Genomic DNA, 19,281 nt, shown 5'->3' with positions numbered 1-19,281 from the left:
AAGATAAAAGCAAAGATTAGAGAAGCAGCTTGATAAAATGACATGTACACAACAAAAGGTTCAAATTGTATTTCTGTGGTATCCTTGAACACAGTGTCTTCTCAACATGAGGGTAAACGCACTAACTAGCGAAAGTAAGGCCCTGTGTCCACCAAAGCGTTTTTAGTCTGCTGAAAACGGCCACCCGTGAGCGCTTGAGAGGCTTTTTGTGGCGCAGCGGGGTTTTTTTCAGTTGTTCTCATTGTTGCACTTGTTGACACGTCGTTGTAACAAAATGACAGTTACAGTTGTTCTCCCACCTCCTGATTGGTTAGCTAGCTAGAAAGTGACGGTGATGAGCACAGCGTTTTATCCAAAGTTGAACGAGAAACTTGAAAAACTATGCTAGTCGCAGGGAAAAATGCTTTGGTGGACACAAGGCCTAATTGTTTTTGGGCAGATCAGACTGTTAGTATTTGCAGGCAGGTGGGGATTATGCAAATATGTTACCCAGTGAAGTATTCCGGTAACAGGCAAAATGACGACTTGTTAAGGTGATCTTTATTTATCATGCACTTTTTTGATTATCAACTTTTATATACATATTTTCTTTCTTTCTTCTTTTACCCCTCTATTTGCTTGTTCTTATCTTGTATTCTCTATTAGGGTTTTGAATACATTTACATTTTAGTTTGCTTAAAAAACAGCAGTTGTGTCAATTAGGTACTTTTATTGATTGATTGATTGAAATAAATGAAAGCCAACACTGAACATGTCTAAATGCATAAAACAATTAAAATAAATAAATAGATGAATAGAAAGTTTCTTTAAAATAATTGCACAATCCTATATGATGCCTTTAAGTCCATCATTATGTGTGTATTTTGGTGTAACCGAATGGCAGTTTCCCTCTGCTGCAGATGATGAGGCTGTGGGATGTGACAGCATCGGTGATGTTTTGTTTATGAAGGTCAAAAGTAACAAAAATGGACAGTATTTGAATGTTTTACATTAACGTTACAGCTAATAATGCAGGACACAGAAAATTGTAAAATATGTGTAAATACACATTTTTGAGGTTTAATCTGGATAGCCTAAGTTTTCTTTTAAGAGCAATGTATCGCAAGAATCTGGTTTGGTCCACGTTCAGGCCACAGCACGATTTCTCAAGCCAACTCGATAGCTAGCTACTGCAAGGTTACAGCCTAGTTGTTGAGCAACAGACAATCAATCATAAACTCTACAGTTCTTACTTAACTAAATGTTCATGTGTTTTCTTTGTACACTCAGAACTTTCACGTGCTGTTTAGTTCCAGAATCTGACAGAAAAATACTCCCACAGTGACAGGAAACAAGTTAACTGGAATCAGCAGTCGATTGTTGATTGGTTTTGCTGTTTTCATTTACAGGAATTCACTCGCTGGAGGACGCTGTGCTGTTTGTTTCCAGCTGTCGCGGTAAATCACTTGCTGCGCTCCCATTGGTAATCGCTGTACCTTCACTGCTTGTTACTTGACACATCTGAAATGAGCTCTGGTCTCTTTGTATCAGTAAATCGATATGAACTCCCGTTTAGGAAATTAAAAGAGCTAGAGAATAAAAACGTTGCCACTTTTGCAAAGACACAACAGCCATTAAAACAGTATTCGAGGATTCGTCCAATAAATGTCATGACCTCATAAATTATGCAAATTATGCCTTCGTTTGCAAATGTACAGTGTTAATACTTGAGATTAAGCTGGGGTTAATTATTTCCCCAGGAGAAAATGTGAACAGTTTGAAACATGTAACACGAAAACACAGAGTAAAGAACACAATTTAAAGTGTTTAAAGGCGGCTGGCCAAAGTTAAAACTTCTAGCCTCTCTCAAAGTGTCTCCATGATGCGCGCGCTCACCTCGCTCGCTCCCGCTGGCGTCTCCTATTTCACTGCTCTCCCAAATTCTTGGATCCGGAGGCTGCGCACTGTGCGCAGTCTCAGCTCAAGCCCCAGCATCAGAAAAGTGCGTGTGCAAGCAGAACCTATTCCACAGACCACGAAAGCAGGATGTGTCGCTGAGGAAAAGAAAGAGCGTTTGCAGTGCAGTCAGAAAAACTTGGAGCTCGGAGAACACGTCGTAAAGGCCTGTTCCTAACCTTTTTTTCAACACACGGACATCTGGGAACCGGACCACAATGATGTGCTTTAAGTTTTTCAGCTGTAGGCATGTTGTCCTTAAAGTTTTCCTCGTGCAGTTTCTTGCTTCCTTGCAAACTTTTGCTGCGCCCTCACCCATCATAAAGTTTCCAGGCGATGATGCATCTTTCACAGACAAAGAAGTGGCTCTGGTGAGTGCTTTTTCATCTCGCTGAAAGAATAAAGCAGTTAGTTTGTTAGCAAGCTTATTATTTTTTCTTGGCTAGGCCTACGTATAATAATTTCTTTTAACAAACATATTTATAATACATTTGAGTTACGTTTTTTTGTTTGTTTATTTCTATTAAATTCCCTCAGAACTTGTTGGGAATATGTGGAATGTGTTAAAAAGTTTGAGTAAAGCTGACACACATCTCTCTCTCTCTCTCTCTCTCTCTCTCTCTCTCTCACACACTCTCTATCTGTCTTTCATTGTATCCGTACTAATCTTTTTACAGCACTACTTAAATAAGTTCTATGGCTGCCCAAAAGACAATTGTAATCTGATGGTGTTGAAGGACACCCTGAAGAAGATGCAGAAGTTTTTTGCTTTACCTGAGACAGGAGAGATTGACCAGCAGACAGTAGAGATCATGAAGAAACCGAGATGTGGAGTTCCTGATGTGGCCAATTACAATTTCTTTCCCAGGAAGCCCAAGTGGGGACAGAAAGAAGTTACCTACAGGTGTGTGTTTACCTCAGACAATGCTGAGCTAAGTCTCCTTACTGTTTGTCAATTTAACTAGGGATGCATAATATTATCGGACTAATATCAGAATTGGCCTATAATGACTTTAAATGTAAATATCGGCATCAGCCCATTATGAAAAATTATGCCAATATGTCTTGCAGATAAGAGGAATACGTTAACTCACATGTGCTTAGGGTGTACTAGTGATAAGATCACGTCAGCAGTGTGGCTCATTCTTGAAGCAAAGTTTTGTCTGAATGATGATTATATTCACTCTTTTGGATTGCTGAATTTAATCGGTGAGAACATAAACAGAATGATATATCGCTTACATGAAAAAAACTAATCCAGGATACTTGTTAATTAACAAACCATGATACTTCTAAATTAAATAATTATATACATATATACAAATTTATTCATTGATGTGTAATATGTTTTCTTTTTTAAACAAATCGAAATTTTGATGCCCTAGCAGAAATCCCTATTAGCTATAATCCCTATTAAAGATAAGAAATTAGCTTTATTGCATGGCATAATAAAGGCTTATCTTGCCAAAGCACTGACAGAACCCATTTATATAATGGCATTGTTGAGCACTCCAAATGCAAACTTTGCATGCTACAATCAGAAGCAGCAATTGACAGCGATCTGATCCAGTGGCATACAGGAACCGCCGGATTGACAGTACTGTAGCTCGAGAATGTTGGGGAATCCAGGGGAGGCGGCAATCATATTTCAGGGTGGCCGTGTCACTCTTTATCACAACCCTTCGCCAGTACATGCGCTCATTGGCACCCCCTCCAGGTGGTGGCACCCTAGGTGACAGCATAGCTAGTCTATGCCCAGAAACGGTACAGTTTAGACCTTTTACAAATGTTCAATCTTAAAATAAAATGTTAGGGTTAACAACGCCACTTTCTGGGTAAAAAAAAATGCAGTGATTGCTATTACGTTTATTTATAGTTACAGTAAGCTTCAACGTACTGTAAAAAAAAAAGTCATTATTTAATTCTAACAAATAAGTTGAAAATTAATCGAAATTAAATATTAAATATTTTACTTATAATTTCTGCACTGGAGAGACTTGGTGTTTCCAAACAAAAGGAAATATATTGGTATCGGTATTGACCAAAATGATTTGTAAAATATCGCCAAAAATTTAATATCCTGTATCACTAAGTTTTACCCCTTAATATATATTTACTATCCTGTCAACACCAATGATTCAATATTAAAAATGTGATCTTTTATTAGTTAGAGACCAAGAAGTTCCTCTTCGGGAACTCGAGCTGCGTCGAGCGCTTTTGGGGAACTCCTTTGGCAAGAACAACTCAGAATATCGTGTGCAATCAGTCCAATGGAAGAGCGTGACGTCACGGACGGGGGATGACGTAGCGACCAGGAAGCTATAAAGGCACGTGCCACGCAGCTGGCTTCAGCTTCGCGTCTTTCAGCAAGCGCTCTGTGTGTGCATTTTCAAAAGTCTGTCTTGTAAGTCTTATTTACTGTTGTCTGTCCAGAAACAATAAAGACAAAATGCAAAAGTCTAAAGCAAAGACCAGACACGTGAAGGGCGAATCCAAATCGCGCTATAAACTGTGTGTTCCTCCCTGCCAACGTTACTTCATGGCTGGGGACACACAATATTTATGCGTGGTTTGCCTGGGGTCGAAGCACGCTGAGTCGCCTCTCCACGAAGAAATAGCGAGGTCGTGGAAACACCCCTATTCAACCAGTCTCTTCGGCCCCGATTCTCAATATTACGGCAATGTCGCGGGGCTCGATTAGTGCGGGTATAGAGCGATGTACCGGGTCGAACAGACGCTCGCGAGCTATCTGTCACCCGGTTCGGCATCGTCTCTGAAGGCTCCGGCCTTGCTCACAAAACCGTTAAAAACGACATCATCATTAATGGGCAAGGGCTATGTGGCAGCAGGTCAGGCGGGGGCGTGCCTTCACACTATTGCCGTCCTCCAAGCATATCAGGCTGACCTGCTGAGAGATGTAGAGGAGGGAGAGGGGATCAAGTCCGACGATATTGCAGAGCTTAGACGGACCGCTGATCTCTCCCTCCGCGCCACCATGGCAGCCTTGGTGGCCGCGGAGATGCATTTATGGCTGACCCTGTCTCAAATAAGAGAACGTGACATGGTCTGCCTCCTGGACGCCCCGCTTCAAGCCTCGGGCCTGTTCGGCAACACAGTCAATACCATCGTTGACAGGTTCCAGGAGGCTCGCAAGCAGGCGGCAGCGTTCCAGATTTTCCTCCCTTGTCGCTCTCGTGGGTTATCTGGAGGGGAGATACCCACTCCACTAGCGGGCTCCTCATACCTCGAGGCTTAAAAACAGAGCGTCGCCACTGCTCCTCCACGCTCTGAGTCGGGGACTTCTAAATTAAAATCTGATCTTCGTACGTACTGTTATCGAAGCTAGGAAGTCCTCGACGAAGATGTCCCAAGCCAGAGTCACAGTGACCTCGAGGGTAGCCCCTACTGGGGTAGAGTGGTGTCCAACTCATTATACGGTGCCCGTCTTTCCACGGTGCCCTCTGGAGTCCGGTCTGCCAACCCTGCCAGTGTTTCAGGGCGCAGCGGTCTCCCGCGAGCGTCACTCCCAGATTTCCGCCCGTGAGCGTAGCGGAGCTGGGAAGCTCGCCACCCCTTCGGGGGCCTCTTACACCAGAGATCAGTCTCGAGAGACTGATTCCTTTAGTACATTATCTAGCAGCGTGGAAACTACTGCCAAATGTATCTCAATGGGTCCTGCACACACTAGATGCCATGACACAGACTTGGCCAAGGCTTCGTCTGTATGCCTTTCCCCCCATCGCTCTGCTCCCGGGAGATCTGGCGAGAGTACGCCGGGACAGGGTCCGTCTGTTGTTAGTAGCCCCATTCATGCCGGGCCGAGTATGGCTCGGAGATCTGATCTCTCTCCTCGACGGCTCTCCATGGGAGATTCCGATCAGGACAGATCTACTCTCTCAGGCGCAGGGCAAAATAATTCACCCTCGCCCGGAGCAGTGGAAGTTGTGGGTGTGGCCCCTGAGGAAGCACAGTTTCTAGCTTCCGGTCTCTCAACCGAGGTTGTTGAGACCCTCCTCCAATCCAGAGCTCCCTCTACGAGGAAACTGTATGCCCTGAAGTGGAAACTCTTCACTTCATGGTGCAGAGACCGCCACCTTGACCCTGTTAACTGCCCAGTTGGTACAGTTCTGGAGTTTTTACAAGCTAGGCTCTCTGCGGGGTTAACCCACTCCACCTTAAAGGTGTACGTGGCGACCATATCTGCTTACCATGTCCCTTTCAATGATCAGTTAGTGGGTAGACACCCCCTAGTTACACGTTCCCTCTGCAGTGCACTGAGGCTGAGACCTCCAGTACGGTCCCGTATTCCCCTGTGGGACTTGGTTGTGCTATTAGAGGCTCTCTGCCAAGCTCCATTCGAGCCAATTCAAGACATTTCAGATAGACATCTGACACTTAAGACTGCCCTGTTACTGGCGATTACTTCTCAAAAAGGGGGTTGGAGATCTTCAGGCCCTCTCGGTGGCCCCTAACTACTTAGACTTTGCCCCTGGTATGGCCAAAGCATTCTTATACCCTCGAGCGGGTCATGTTCCTAAAGTTCCCTCTGTCACACCACAACCTGTCGTACTGCAGGCCTTCTGTCCTCCTCCCTTTCGGGAGCCAGACCAGGAAAAGCTAAACTGCATGTTTCCAGTGCGAGCACTGGACGCATACATCCACAGAGCTGCCCTGTGGAGAAAGTCTGACCAATTGCTTGTTTGCTACGGTCCTCCTAAAAAGGGTTCCCCTGCCTCTAAGCAGACCCTTAGTCGTTGGATAGTCGAGGCTATCAACGTCTCCTAAGAGTCATCTGGTCTTCCCCTTCCTTTGGGAGCCGAGGCTCACTCTACACGGAGTATGGCTGCCTCTAAGGCCTTTCTAGCAGGTGTGTCCCTCTTGGACATCTGCAAAGCTGCTGGGTGGTCCACGCCCTCTACATTTGCCAGATTTTACAATCTTGATATGTGAGCCGCTCCTGGCTCTTCTGTCCTTTCGCCTTAGCTGTGCTCTTCGGATACACACAAGGCAGGGGTTTGGAAGTCTGGCAGCGTTGGCACATCGTTCCCCAAAAGCGTTCGACGCAGCTAGAGTTCCCGAAGAGGAACGTCCCTATGTTACGTATGTAACCCTAGTTCCTCGAGGGAATGAGACGCTGCATCGCAGAGCCATACTCCCGGCACCCCTGCCGGCGCTTGCTTCCCTACTCGAAGCTGAAGCCAGCTGCGTGGCACGTGCCTTTATAGCTTCCTGGTCGCTACGTCACGCTCTTCCATTGGACTGATTGCACACGATGTTCAGAGTTGTTCTTGCCAAAGGCGTTCCCCAAAAGCGCTCAACGCAGCATATCGTTCCCTCGAGGAACTAGGGTTATATACGTAACCTAGGGACGTTTTGTGCTTCCAAAAAGATTTTTTTAAAAGAAACATATGGACCATATTTGTGTGAGTCAGTAAGCCAGTCAAAAACACAGAGAGCACAAGCATATCTTTAAAGAATGTTCCCAGCTGGACCTTTGTGGCTGTGTTGAAGTTGGAGCTGAAAAAGGAACATCAAATCTAAATTTAATAATTTATAAAGTTACAGGAAGTGCAAGAAATGTTTGGCCATGAATGAATATTTACTGTCATTGAAAAAATTGGCCAACAATCAAAAACAACAAGTGATCAATAGTCTTTTGTAACAAAAAGGACAGAGTTGGGATCTTGAGGATATTTACTTGCCTACATGTCCTCAGTGTTTAAATGAGTCATGACCACAGCTATGTTGCTTTACCGGTAAAGTTTTCAGCCTCCCTACACAGATTTGTGGAAGAAATGGCTCAGCCTTAGATTTTCTGCCAGTGTCAGCTTTGCTAGTTTATATATATAGGGCTTTTATAAAGAAGTCTATATTAAGCCTAGCTCCTCATTAAATGTTAATTAATATTAAACAGCACAATTAACATCAATAATAATTGCAATAAAAAAATTTACAATCAGGTTGATATTTGCAGTCAGTTCATCATTCCCGAATCTGTGCTGTTCTGTAAATCAAGTGAAGCTGTGAAGCGTCTTACTTGTGAAACTGTAACCAACACTGATTCTCTGTCACAATTGGTTTTTAGTTTCCCCTAGGGTGAATGACCATAACATATAGATGCTGTGAACGAGATCGGTCCACTGCTAGTCAAGTTATCCTAATAGTGTCTGTCTGCGGACTGCAAGAGAGGGGAGACTTTTTCAATGTGCATTGATTAATTTATTTGGTAAATGTGTCTCCATCATAGTTTATGCACATTTTTTCATATCGGAAAATAAGTTTATTCTACTCTGTTTTATTTTATTTTATTTATTTTTTTTATGAATTTTTTTTTTATTTACATGTATCTTGGCATTTCCATCCAGAGTTTTTAATGCGATATTCCAAAATGTGCATAAACATAGGTGAAAGCAAATGCAGCTCCTTGTAGATTGTGCTGTGGTTTGGTACTAGAAAATATGATAACTTTAGTATTTCATGTGATTAAGATTCAAGCTTTGGTAACTGCCACAAGTTAAGTTACTTGCTTATTTGCTAGTTGCTACAGTAGGCTGCCAAACACTGCCAAGAGCTCTGAGCATTCAGTCCCATTTATTTTGTTGTAATGATGGCTGCACGGAAAGTTCCTTGTTGTCATTGTACAGTACATTGTAAATGGCTGTGTCTTTTGTCAGAGGCTAGCAGTATCATCTATGTATTCCAGGGTGGTCAGAATAACAGTGTTTCACCCCATGCTGTTCTGGGACTATTGAAAAGCTTTTCTTACTGATTATTAGTACAGAACCTTTTTTAGTTTTTTGCACCTGCCAAATTTGTTTGATGTTGCTCCATTTTTCTGTAGGGGCCATTTCAGACTGCCTTGTAATGCCAGAACAGGTTTGGATTTGACAGTCCTGGTTTTGGTTTGAAGTGGAGATCCCTCCTTAGGATAAAGAAACCAGACCATGCTGCACACCAGCAGGTGATCAGTGTAACCAGCTGTCCTCTGATCGCTGTGTGTGAGTGACCGTAATAGCTTGATGATGATTGGATGGAGCTGGGAGCTTGGACATCCCCATGTCTCTTTTTAATGCAAAAAGAAATTGGTGGAAAACTATTGACACAGAAAGACCATAGCAAAAAGCATGAAGGCATCCAAAGGTTTTCTGCACATGATACTTGAGTTTGACGTTGCCATTGTGGAACAATATGACTGGCAACTTTTTATCTGGACTTATAAGCATATGCATTCTTGAGCCACTCAAAGTCATGAGATTAAAAGCAAATGCAGTACCCACTTTTCTACTACAAAAATAACAGATAGTTCCATAAATGAGAAACTATAGTAAATAAAATATGGAATAATCAACTGGAAATTATAGTTAAAAAAGAAGGCAATATTGTTTTCTTCTTCCGCAGGATCTTAGGGCACACCCCGGATCTGGATGAAGAAACTATTGATGATGCTTTCTTTCGTGCATTTAAAGTCTGGAGTGATGTCACACCTCTGAAATTCAAAAGGATCATGGATGGAGAAGCTGACATCATGATTAACTTTGGCCGAAATGGTATTCAAGAAAACCTTTTGTCTACTGTATGTCTTTCTATAAAATGTTTCTATGTAAGGTTCTAAACTACTGTGGTGTAAATATACAAACCCCAGATTATTATTATTTTTTTTTTCTAATCACAGTTCTAACTACTAAAGTCACATACTAACCACAGTCACTCCGGAAAGAGACTCTGGTCTTTTGAAATACCACCATTAGATCACAAGGCAATTACAAAAAAATACAATATTGTCACAGTGTAAATCATTCCTGAGCATGCTGTAAATGAAAAATTGTGGACAAAATCTAAAGAAAATGAAACTATACTTGAGACCTATGTTAAAAACTATTACCTACCCAAAACACCATGCCTGGTATGTTATGTTATGATTAAAACAAAAATTTGAGTTAAATGTTTTCTATTTGTTCTAGAACATGGTGATGGTTACCCATTTGATGGGAAGGATGGTCTTCTGGCTCATGCCTTTGCTCCTGGACCTGGTACTGGAGGAGACTCTCACTTCGATGATGATGAGCTGTGGACATTGGGAGAGGGACAAGGTATATGAATTGTCTTGCTTCTGGTGACTTGTTACCTCTTTAAATTCAAGTAGCTGTTTTTTGTTTGTTTTTTACCATTTTGCTACATTTGTTCATGAAAGGTGATACAGTGATCTGCTCTCTCTCCATCTTGATTTAGTGGTAAAGGTGAAATATGGCAATGCAGAAGGGGAGTTCTGTAAGTTTCCATTCTTGTTCATGGGTAAAGAATACACCAGCTGCACCTCTCAGGGTCGAGATGATGGGTTCCTATGGTGCTCCACCACATACAATTTTGATGAAGATGGAAAGTATGGCTTCTGTCCTCATGAGCGTGAGTACCCTTTGTGCTAAGTTTTAGATTAAAGTATAATTCGACACTGTTCACATCCAAAGTGGTGCAAAGTCCCAGACTTCATTTGGGGAAGTAATGTGTGTGACAGATAGTGACTGTAATAATGTCATAATCACTGACTCACTGAGTTTTGTTCCTTCCTGTGTTGCAGTCCTGTTCACATTGGGTGGGAATGCAGATGGAGCTCCTTGTAAGTTCCCCTTCACATTTCAGGCGGAAAAATATGACAGTTGCACCACCTCGGGCCGGGATGATGGGTACCGTTGGTGTGCCACTACCGATGATTATGACCGTGACAAGACTTATGGATTCTGTCCTGAGACAGGTCAGTCTATAAGTTGTAATAAGTCTCAATCCAGAGCAGTGTTTATTTAGATTTCTTTGAAAACCAAAACCAAGTAAAACTTATACCACCATGAATGTTTGGTAAGTAATTCAAATGTTTGTTTGTAAATTAATCAAATAAATTAATACTTCAGTAGGCATGCATTAAATTGATCAAAAGCAATTTGTAACAAAAAAGGTAAACAATAAAAATAAATAAATAATAATAATAATAATAATAATAATAATTGATATTATTTTAAACTTTATATTAATCAAAGAGACCTTAAAAATAACAGAAAATAATGCTGTATATTTATGTTCAATTCAGTTCTTCATAATGCATACTCCTAAAAACATGTTACAGAATAGTGCCTAACAAACCTCTGCAATTGTTTTTTAAAGTGAGTCAGTCTTTAAAGCAGTTTTCCGTTTACGTCTTAGTTTCCAGCAGCCTGTAAAAGTTTTTTTTTTCTTTATTACAACATCTTTTCCATTGTGTTACTGATCTGGCATAAGCAAGTCAGTAGCACAGAACTCATCTGGTTATAATACCCTGGGAAAGCAGCCCTCTCTTCCTTTTGTGTGCGTGCGTGCGTGCATGCGTGCTGAGTTATAAAACCAAGTCCAGTATGGTGCAAGCCATCACATTGGACCACAGTCCCATACTTGAGCTGAACTTTTACAAAGCTGAAGCTGGTGTGTCCGTCTTTTGAGTCTGTTGAGTCAGTGTGATTCAGACTGTTGAGTCTGTGTAATTGAGGAGGACTCCTCCCTGATGCCTCTCTTAGCTCCTGTAGTTTTTCTTTACTGTAGGTTTGAATGCCATGGTCTAATATGTGGGTTTACCACTAACTACAGCTTGTGTTATATCTTGTGACATCATATTTGAAAAACAGATACACATACTTAATCGTAACAGTTTCCATATCACTGTTTCTTTTGCTTTTCTCTGTATTTTATTAGTTGTTAAGCTATTTATTGTTCTAATTAAGAGCTGGCCCCTTTTCTTGTTTAGAATGCATGTAGATCATACTTTTTATAACACCACTTTTGTCATTATCAACCTCTAAAATTGTTGGTATTTATTTAAATGACACAGCCATGTCAACGGTCGGAGGAAATTCAGAAGGCGCACCCTGTGTCTTCCCCTTTAAATTTCTGGGCAACACTTATGACGCCTGCACCACGTCAGGACGCAGTGATGGGAAGATGTGGTGTGCCGTCACCAAAAGCTATGATGACGACCGCAAGTGGGGCTTCTGTCCTGACCAAGGTGGCATAGAGTTATTTTGTATTATTATTTCAATATAATTTGGAGCATGCAAAATATGTCTATTGGTTGTCATGTCATAAAAAATATACATTTTCACTTGTTGTGATTCTTTACTAATGTATTTGTAGTCCGATTAATAAATTGTCCTTTGTCTTTTTCTCAGGCTACAGTCTATTCCTGGTGGCGGCCCATGAGTTTGGCCATGCCCTGGGTTTGGAGCACTCTGATGACCCTGAAGCTCTCATGGCACCTGTCTACAAATTCACCAAAACCTTGACGTTGTCTAATGATGACGTTAAAGGCATCCAGGATCTCTATGGTGAGTCTGAAGTGTTGAAGACCGTATTGACCAGAAAAGACTTAACTTAGGCACTTTAGTACTTGCAAGTTCATTATATTTGTTTAAACAGATGTTGTGATGATTCTAAATATTTTTCTTTTCTTTATTCCTCTTAACACTTTCCTCTGTACAGGTGTATCAACGGACAAACCATTGCCCACTGAACCCCCTCCGGTCACGCCAATGGATGTATGTAATGAAAACATCATATTTGATGCTGTAGCCCAGATCAGAGGAGATATCTTCTTCTTTAAGGACAGGTAACTAAGGACACCCATTTAATAGAAAAGCCTGAATGTTAACCTTATTCTCAAGGTAAATAGAAAATAACAAAGTATATTCAGGCAGGATCAAAGTATTGCTTACTTTTGGCTTTTTGTCCACAAAACATCTATGCAATAATTTGACCGGTTGAATAGAACACCATGAAACCAAGCACACGCAACTGTGGGTAGCAGTTATTTCATTTTCGAGTTTGCTGCCAGGGAATGCTCAATTCATCTGTTTGCAGTGGTTTCAAAATCTTTCTGCTTGCATGCACAGGAAATGGCCCCATGGCCATCTGGGGAAAACTTCATGACCCAGTTTATCTGCCTATTAAAAAACGTCAGCATATCTTTTTGAAATCAGTATGAATGCGAGTTATGGCTTTATAATGGTTGGAATAACAGGATGACGATTTAAACAGGAGAAGAATCATGCTGATGCTTTAGCCACATTGTTAGTCCAGAATTCAAAGAAGTTCAAACAAAGTAAGTGGTGGCGAGAGTGGGTAGAGAAGGGAAAGTCCACAAATCTGATCCCACATCCCGAAATCTAAATACCTCAACACAGACATTACCATATCTGGGGGCATTCTTATTCCTTCGAGTACATTGTTTTTGTCTGCTTTTGACTGCTTTAATGTAGAAAATGTTCATGAGAGTGTAAACACTTTACAAATTGCTGACTATAGACATTTGTACATATTTTTGAAGGGTTGTTAAATAGGAGACTTTAAAATACAAATTTGTTGTTTGTAAATTTTAAGTCAACCACTACCAGTATTACTTTAAAACAATTAGTCAAGAATCTCTCTCTTAGAGAACCATTCAGTGTACCTCTGCCACAGTACTGAAGTTGCTTGAGTTTCCCTGTTATGTGGGTGCCTAAGAAATAAATCAACACATATATATTCCATCCATTTAAATATTATTGACCATTTTGCTAATTTGTTTTTAGTTTTGAAATACTATTTATGCTCCACACTTATTACTTGCATAATCAGAGGTACAGTAAATATCATAAATGTTAACATTTTGGGAGGGTGTCCAAAGCAAATATACGGGGAGTATAAAGAGCGCTGTCATTGGTTTTCACCAACATGCTCATGGATCAGGAGCTCTGGAACGAAAAAGAGCCAGTATTCTACACACACCTCCGTTTTTAAAGCGGACTGCTGTGCGGTTACAGAGATCATCACAAGACCACACACACACTGAAAATAGTGTATGCTGGGTATGACTGTATCTCTGTATAGGACTCTTATAACCTCGAAGCAAGATCCTGAAATTCTGATCTAAAGTATCCAGATCATGTTGATTCCATAAATCAACATAAACCGTTACCTTTGCAGTCCTTTTTCTCTCTGATGGAGGAAAATGAGGGGAAATTAAATATTCTCAAGCCCCCTCCCCATTTTACCAATGATTTTATCCAATTTATTTGTTTTTTTGTTTGTTTAAATTAGTTCAAATTATAATTTATAGCAAAAATGCTTCTAAAACAGTAAAAGTCTCACTCACTCTATGATACAATGCAATCCAATTATTGACATATTGTTGCATCATGGGACGTCTGGTGATTTCTGCCTATGGTAGGTTAACTTACAAATCAGTCTTCTCCAAGTGTCTGAACCGCTCTCCATATTTTCGCTGATGATTATTATTTGTCTGTGCAGGAAAGGAGTCAAACGGTTGAGCAGTGGAAATGTCATTATTATAGAGTTATGATCAAATTACAGTGTAATTCTGAGAATCCCTGGAGCTGCAAGTCTCACTTTACTGTGTGGGTAAAATGACTTGAGATCTCTGATATTCACCCAGCTGCATAAATGCGACAGCTGTTTAAGCCATTTCGCAGAGAAAAAGAAAGAAGAAGAGAGTAAGGCCAGAGAGTGCAGCCCCAAAAGGTTCACTAATGTTTTGTTTATTCAGCTGCACCAGAAAGTCTTTATTTGATCTAATCTCTGGCTCAGATTTATAAGACCCATCTAAGGCATTTGGTGAAATGAATTCCTCTTCTGTCTATCGCTGCGAATAAGAACTGAACTCAAGTAGTGTTTTAACTACAGGAGTTTTCTGTTCTTACATGTTTAATTGCATAAACAGAGAAGGGAGGGATGTTTAGAAGTGTTTTCATCTGAAGAAGTGGAGCTTTGGGGCAAAATGTGTAATAAAAGTTCAGTTCTAACTTAGTGCTGTTACCAGTTACCAGAAAGTGAAATAACTGCTGACAGAGGCTGTGTGCTGCTCACAGACGCTTTTCTTCAATGTAGTGCATGAGCTGTAGTCACTTGAAGGGGTAGCACTTTATTTTACAGTCCTGTTCCTCACATACATACTATGTACTTATTTTAGTAATTACAATAACTATGTAATAACTAAGTACTAACCCTGAACCTACACCTAAACCTAACCCTACCCCATATAGTTACCTTGTATTACCAGAACTTTCTTAGATAAATACACTATAAGTCATTATAAGTACATGTTAGTACACGTACTGTAAAATAAAGTGCAACCCTTGAAAGTCCTGAGATCTCGGTCTTCTCTAAAGATGAACTGTTTTTGCCTTTTAAAAAAATAGGTCAGTGGAAAGAGGTCCGGGGTGGTTGGTATTGTTTTTGTGGTTTATTCTGGGGCAGCAGGCATATTTGGACATGTCCAAATTCCTCCTAACTCATTCTTCAGCCATAATAAGAAACATCTGCTCAGTGAATCACCTGATTGTAGCTAGAGTTCGGTACACTCTGTCTCCTTCTATCCTACTTGCTTATTTTTTTCCCCCTCTCGCTCGTGTTTACCCTTTCTCTTTATACAGTAGGTGCACAAGCATAATGTTGTCCTAATTCTTACCCCTCCTGTTACAGATACCTCTTCAAGACTGCTGATTTCAGGAGGAAGCCGACAGGCCCCATGCTGGTGGCTACATTTTGGAGTGAACTTCCGGAAAAGATTGATGCAGCTTATGAGAATCCTCTAGAGGAGAAGACTGTCTTCTTTGCAGGTAAAAAAACAGCATGTTTGATGGCTGTGAATATAAAACCACATGAAATGCCAAGTATAAATGTTGATCATGCTATTTGATCAGTAAAAGGCTGCAGAACACATTTTTATCAATTTAAGTTGAGCACAGAACCTACCAAATCTAACATTCACACATTTACATACTGTAGTTTATCCACATTCCATCTTTGTAAACCCACACTCTTCACATACTGGCATTAGAAACAGAGATGGGTTATGGTTTAAATATGTGAGATTTGAGACTGAAAAAACACTTTTGGGACCTGGTATAGGTTGAATCCAGTGATGAATAAGTCATGACACTGGCCTGTGAAGTCTCTTGCTATCAATAATACAGAAGATAGTGATGGTACACTTAGTGAAACCTTGCCTTGCATGGCATTGTCAGTATCTTCTTTTGGTTCCATTATGTGCTAGTAAATATGATGCTGCTAAATGATACTGCTGGATTTGACTTCTCTTTTGGTTATTTGCTTGTAGTTTATCTGTTTTGCATCCTGTGTTTATGGGATAGTGTAATGCTTGCCAGTGGACTTCAGTCACATTTTACGAACTGTCTACATGTCTCTCTTAAATTCTTATAAGTATATACAAGTTGTTTCTCTCTGTCTCTCCATAAAAAAATTATCTTCATTTTCAAGTTTAAGGTTTTATGTGGGTATGTTTCTCTCTTGTTTAAAATGTCCTTATTTGCTTACTGAGAAACATACACCACCATTCAAAAGTTTGAGGTTCAGTATGTTTGTTTGTTTGTTTGTTTATACATATTCAGTGAGGATGCATTAAATTGATCAAAAGTGACAACGACCTTTATAATGTTACCAAAAAAATTTGTTTTAAATAAATGCTGTTCTTTTGAAATTTTATTCCTCAGAGAATGCTTAAAAATGCATCATGGTTTTCACAAAAAAATGCTTAAAAATGCATCATGGTTTCCACAAAAATTTTAAGCAGCACAACTGTTTTCAGCATTGATAATAATAGAGATGCACCGATTGCAATTTTCTTGGCCGATTCTGAAAATGAAGTTATTTATTTAACTTGTTTATGAGCTATATTGTATAAAATCAGTGTCACATTGCAGTCATGTTGATTTTTGAGGAAACATCTTGGTTGTGCAATGTTGTTTAGCTAAATCATAGCGCCAATTTCTTTTAAACTGCCGCAGTGTGCATCGATACGTTTCTGTGAGACGTCTCTTGTCTGGCACAACATCAATACATTAGCAGTCTCCGTTTACACTGAATGCAATTCCAATCACAGTCAATCTCGCGCGGAAAATACAAAAAAAACTTTGAACGGAAGTGTATGTCAGGATTCAAGTTTTTGTCAATTACTGTATATATTCTAAATTATAAATATTGTGTGTGTGTGTGTGTGTGTGTGTGTCCTCCGAACACAATTTGTGTTTAAAATATTTGAACTGTTTCTAAAGGTGATGAGATGTGGGTATATTCTGCTAATACTCTGGAGAGAGACTATCCCAAGAAGATCTCCAGCATGGGTCTTCCTTCAGATTTGCATGCAATTGATGCTGCCTACTCCTTCCACAAGAGCAAGAAGACTTACTTATTTGCTGGAAACAAGTTCTGGAGGTAATCTATTTTTAATGTTTGAGTTTAATAACGTGTGTTCGCTGTGATTTAATGAGCAAAATGCAAGGGATCCTTAAGAAACTAAAGTAGAAGTACATAGTTGTGAATTATGAAATTTTCAGACATGAGGTTTACTGGAATTTACTCATGCTTTTAAAACTACACACCTTCTGAAGAAGTATCATGGAATTTCAAAGCTAAGCAAAAGCAGGAATAGGTTGATTATAATGTTAACTTTTTTCCATTACTTCTCAGATACAATGAAGCCAAGAAAAAGATGGATCCAGGCTACCCTAAAATTATTGCAGATTTTTGGAGTGCTGTACCTGATGACGTAGATGCTGCTTTCAGCCTTAATAGTGATGGTAAGAGTGTGTGTGTGTGTGTGTGTGTGTGTGTGGACAAAAATTGAGCTTGGTCGAGCATTCTTGGCAGTTAACACCAACCCAATTACTGCTGGCTTTAGGCCTTCAACAACAACAAAAAAACTCTGGCTATATGGTTCCCCTCTGCTCAAGATGAGGCATTTTTTTCCAATAACAGCTTCTGTCTAAAGAGCACATAAGAACTCTAAACGAGAGAAAAGCTTAAAAGAGCGAGATTAAGGATTTATAACAGTTTTAAGGAAGGTGCTCTGGTTTTATTTAGATTTACGGGAATTTACTTGACATACATACTTTTACGACCACCCAACTCTTTCCTGTGCTATCACTAACTCACATCTACACTCATACAGTCATACACACATATGTACACACCTCATAGAGCAAGCCTGTGGGGAATCTGAAAGGTTCCTCTGTTTGTAATTAGCCTGATCGGATGTGAGCAAGTAAAAACAGCTTCTCTAGGTTGTGAATTCGACCCCACTCACCAACATTTTAAAGATAACTGGTGATGGTTAATGGTTAACTAAACTATATGAAATGGACACAATTTAATTGACCTCAGTTTTTTACACTACCTTGCAAAAGTTTGGAGTTCAACATTTTTTTTTACTTTTAATTGAGACTTTTTCGTTGTTACAAACAAATCTATTTTGCATAAACGCTGTTCTTTTGAACTTTCTATTCATCAATTCTGAATATACAAAACGTTTGAATAGTTTGGGGGGTTGGGGTGAAATTATTACATTTGCATTCAACTTTAACCTTTAATGTATTTTTACTTGGTATTTACACAAATTTAATATTTTCAGGTCACAGCTACTTCTTCAAAGACTCCCACTATCTCAAGATGGATGACACTCTGAAAATGGTCAAAGTTGGGGAGATCAAAAAGGACTGGCTACGTTGCTGAACATCAGCAGAACATTCAGCCCTGGCGCTCTGTGATGACCTCCATCACTAGATAAACAAGGCCAGTGTTACCTTGCCAAATGACAGCACTCAAATTTACCATTCTGCCCCTCCTGGTTAGTCAGAGCCTATTAGATTATAACCTATTCTTAGCTAACCAGAGAGGCCTGTGAGTAGCCTTCACTGCCTGGACCATGTCTGCATGCCAAACATAGGCAGAAAAGACCGTAATTATTGTTGTTTTGTCATAACATGATAATTTTGTTCATTTTTATAATGATAGGGTTTAGTGCAGCTCCTACCCCTTAATATAGCCTACATGTACTGTATATCATCAGATTTAAAAGGACTTCTGGCATTTCCCAGTTCTGGCAGTGAGATGCATCTTTTCTTTTTTTTTCTTTTTTGTCCAGAATAAATTAATCCAGGCAGTATGTAAAAGCACAAATGTTCTTAGTATTTGATATGCAAAGATTAAGGAATTAATTAATGTTTTATTTTGTAGTGAATAAAAAAGTCCAATAAAAAATCTGCTTTTAATAAGAGACACATTTTATACATGATAATGAGACCAAACAACTGTTGAAACACATCATTTTTTGTTAGTCTTGTTTCTTTCTTCTCATGGTACAGAGAGTTTCATGGCACGGGTTGCCTGAAGACTGTAAAGGGTTTGTTGCATGATGGACTCATGTCAAGCAAGTATCTTGAGATTACTGATTAATAATCATTTGTACTCTTTTTATTTTAGTTTGTTTTTGTTTTTAAATGACATGCAATTTGTTTATATTTGTAATGTTTTGCT

The 19,281-nt window shown here is 39.9% G+C and overlaps 1 protein-coding gene across 1 annotated transcript; it reads left to right on the top strand.

Moving 5' to 3' along the window:
- The first annotated feature begins 1,936 nt into the window (after positions 1-1,936).
- LOC113106043 (72 kDa type IV collagenase) lies at positions 1,937-19,224 on the top strand. Its single transcript, XM_026267571.1, has 13 exons — positions 1,937-2,306; positions 2,613-2,839; positions 9,334-9,482; positions 9,897-10,025; positions 10,165-10,338; positions 10,511-10,684; positions 11,786-11,959; positions 12,123-12,278; positions 12,433-12,559; positions 15,430-15,566; positions 17,022-17,181; positions 17,437-17,546; positions 18,377-19,224. The coding sequence occupies exons 1-13, from the start codon at positions 2,154-2,156 to the stop codon at positions 18,475-18,477; spliced, it is 1,971 nt and encodes a 656-aa protein (XP_026123356.1). The 5' UTR covers positions 1,937-2,153; the 3' UTR covers positions 18,478-19,224.
- Positions 19,225-19,281: the final 57 nt, after the last annotated feature.

Source organism: Carassius auratus, chromosome 7, assembly GCF_003368295.1.
Source record: "Carassius auratus strain Wakin chromosome 7, ASM336829v1, whole genome shotgun sequence".
Taxonomy (NCBI): domain Eukaryota; kingdom Metazoa; phylum Chordata; class Actinopteri; order Cypriniformes; family Cyprinidae; genus Carassius; species Carassius auratus.
Note: the sequence above shows the minus strand (reverse complement) of the source record. Positions and strands in the feature narration are given on the sequence as shown.

What these genes read in the sequence shown, in the direction of transcription:
- LOC113106043 (XM_026267571.1), top strand. Translation starts at nt 2,154, where the DNA reads ATGATGTGCTTTAAGTTTTTCAGCTGTAGGCATGTTGTCCTTAAAGTT. An exon ending in CAGAAAGAAGTTACCTACAG is followed by an intron (nt 2,840 to 9,333) that starts GTGTGTGTTTAC and finishes CTTCTTCCGCAG; the next exon opens with GATCTTAGGGCACACCCCGG. An exon ending in GATTAACTTTGGCCGAAATG is followed by an intron (nt 9,483 to 9,896) that starts GTATTCAAGAAA and finishes TATTTGTTCTAG; the next exon opens with AACATGGTGATGGTTACCCA.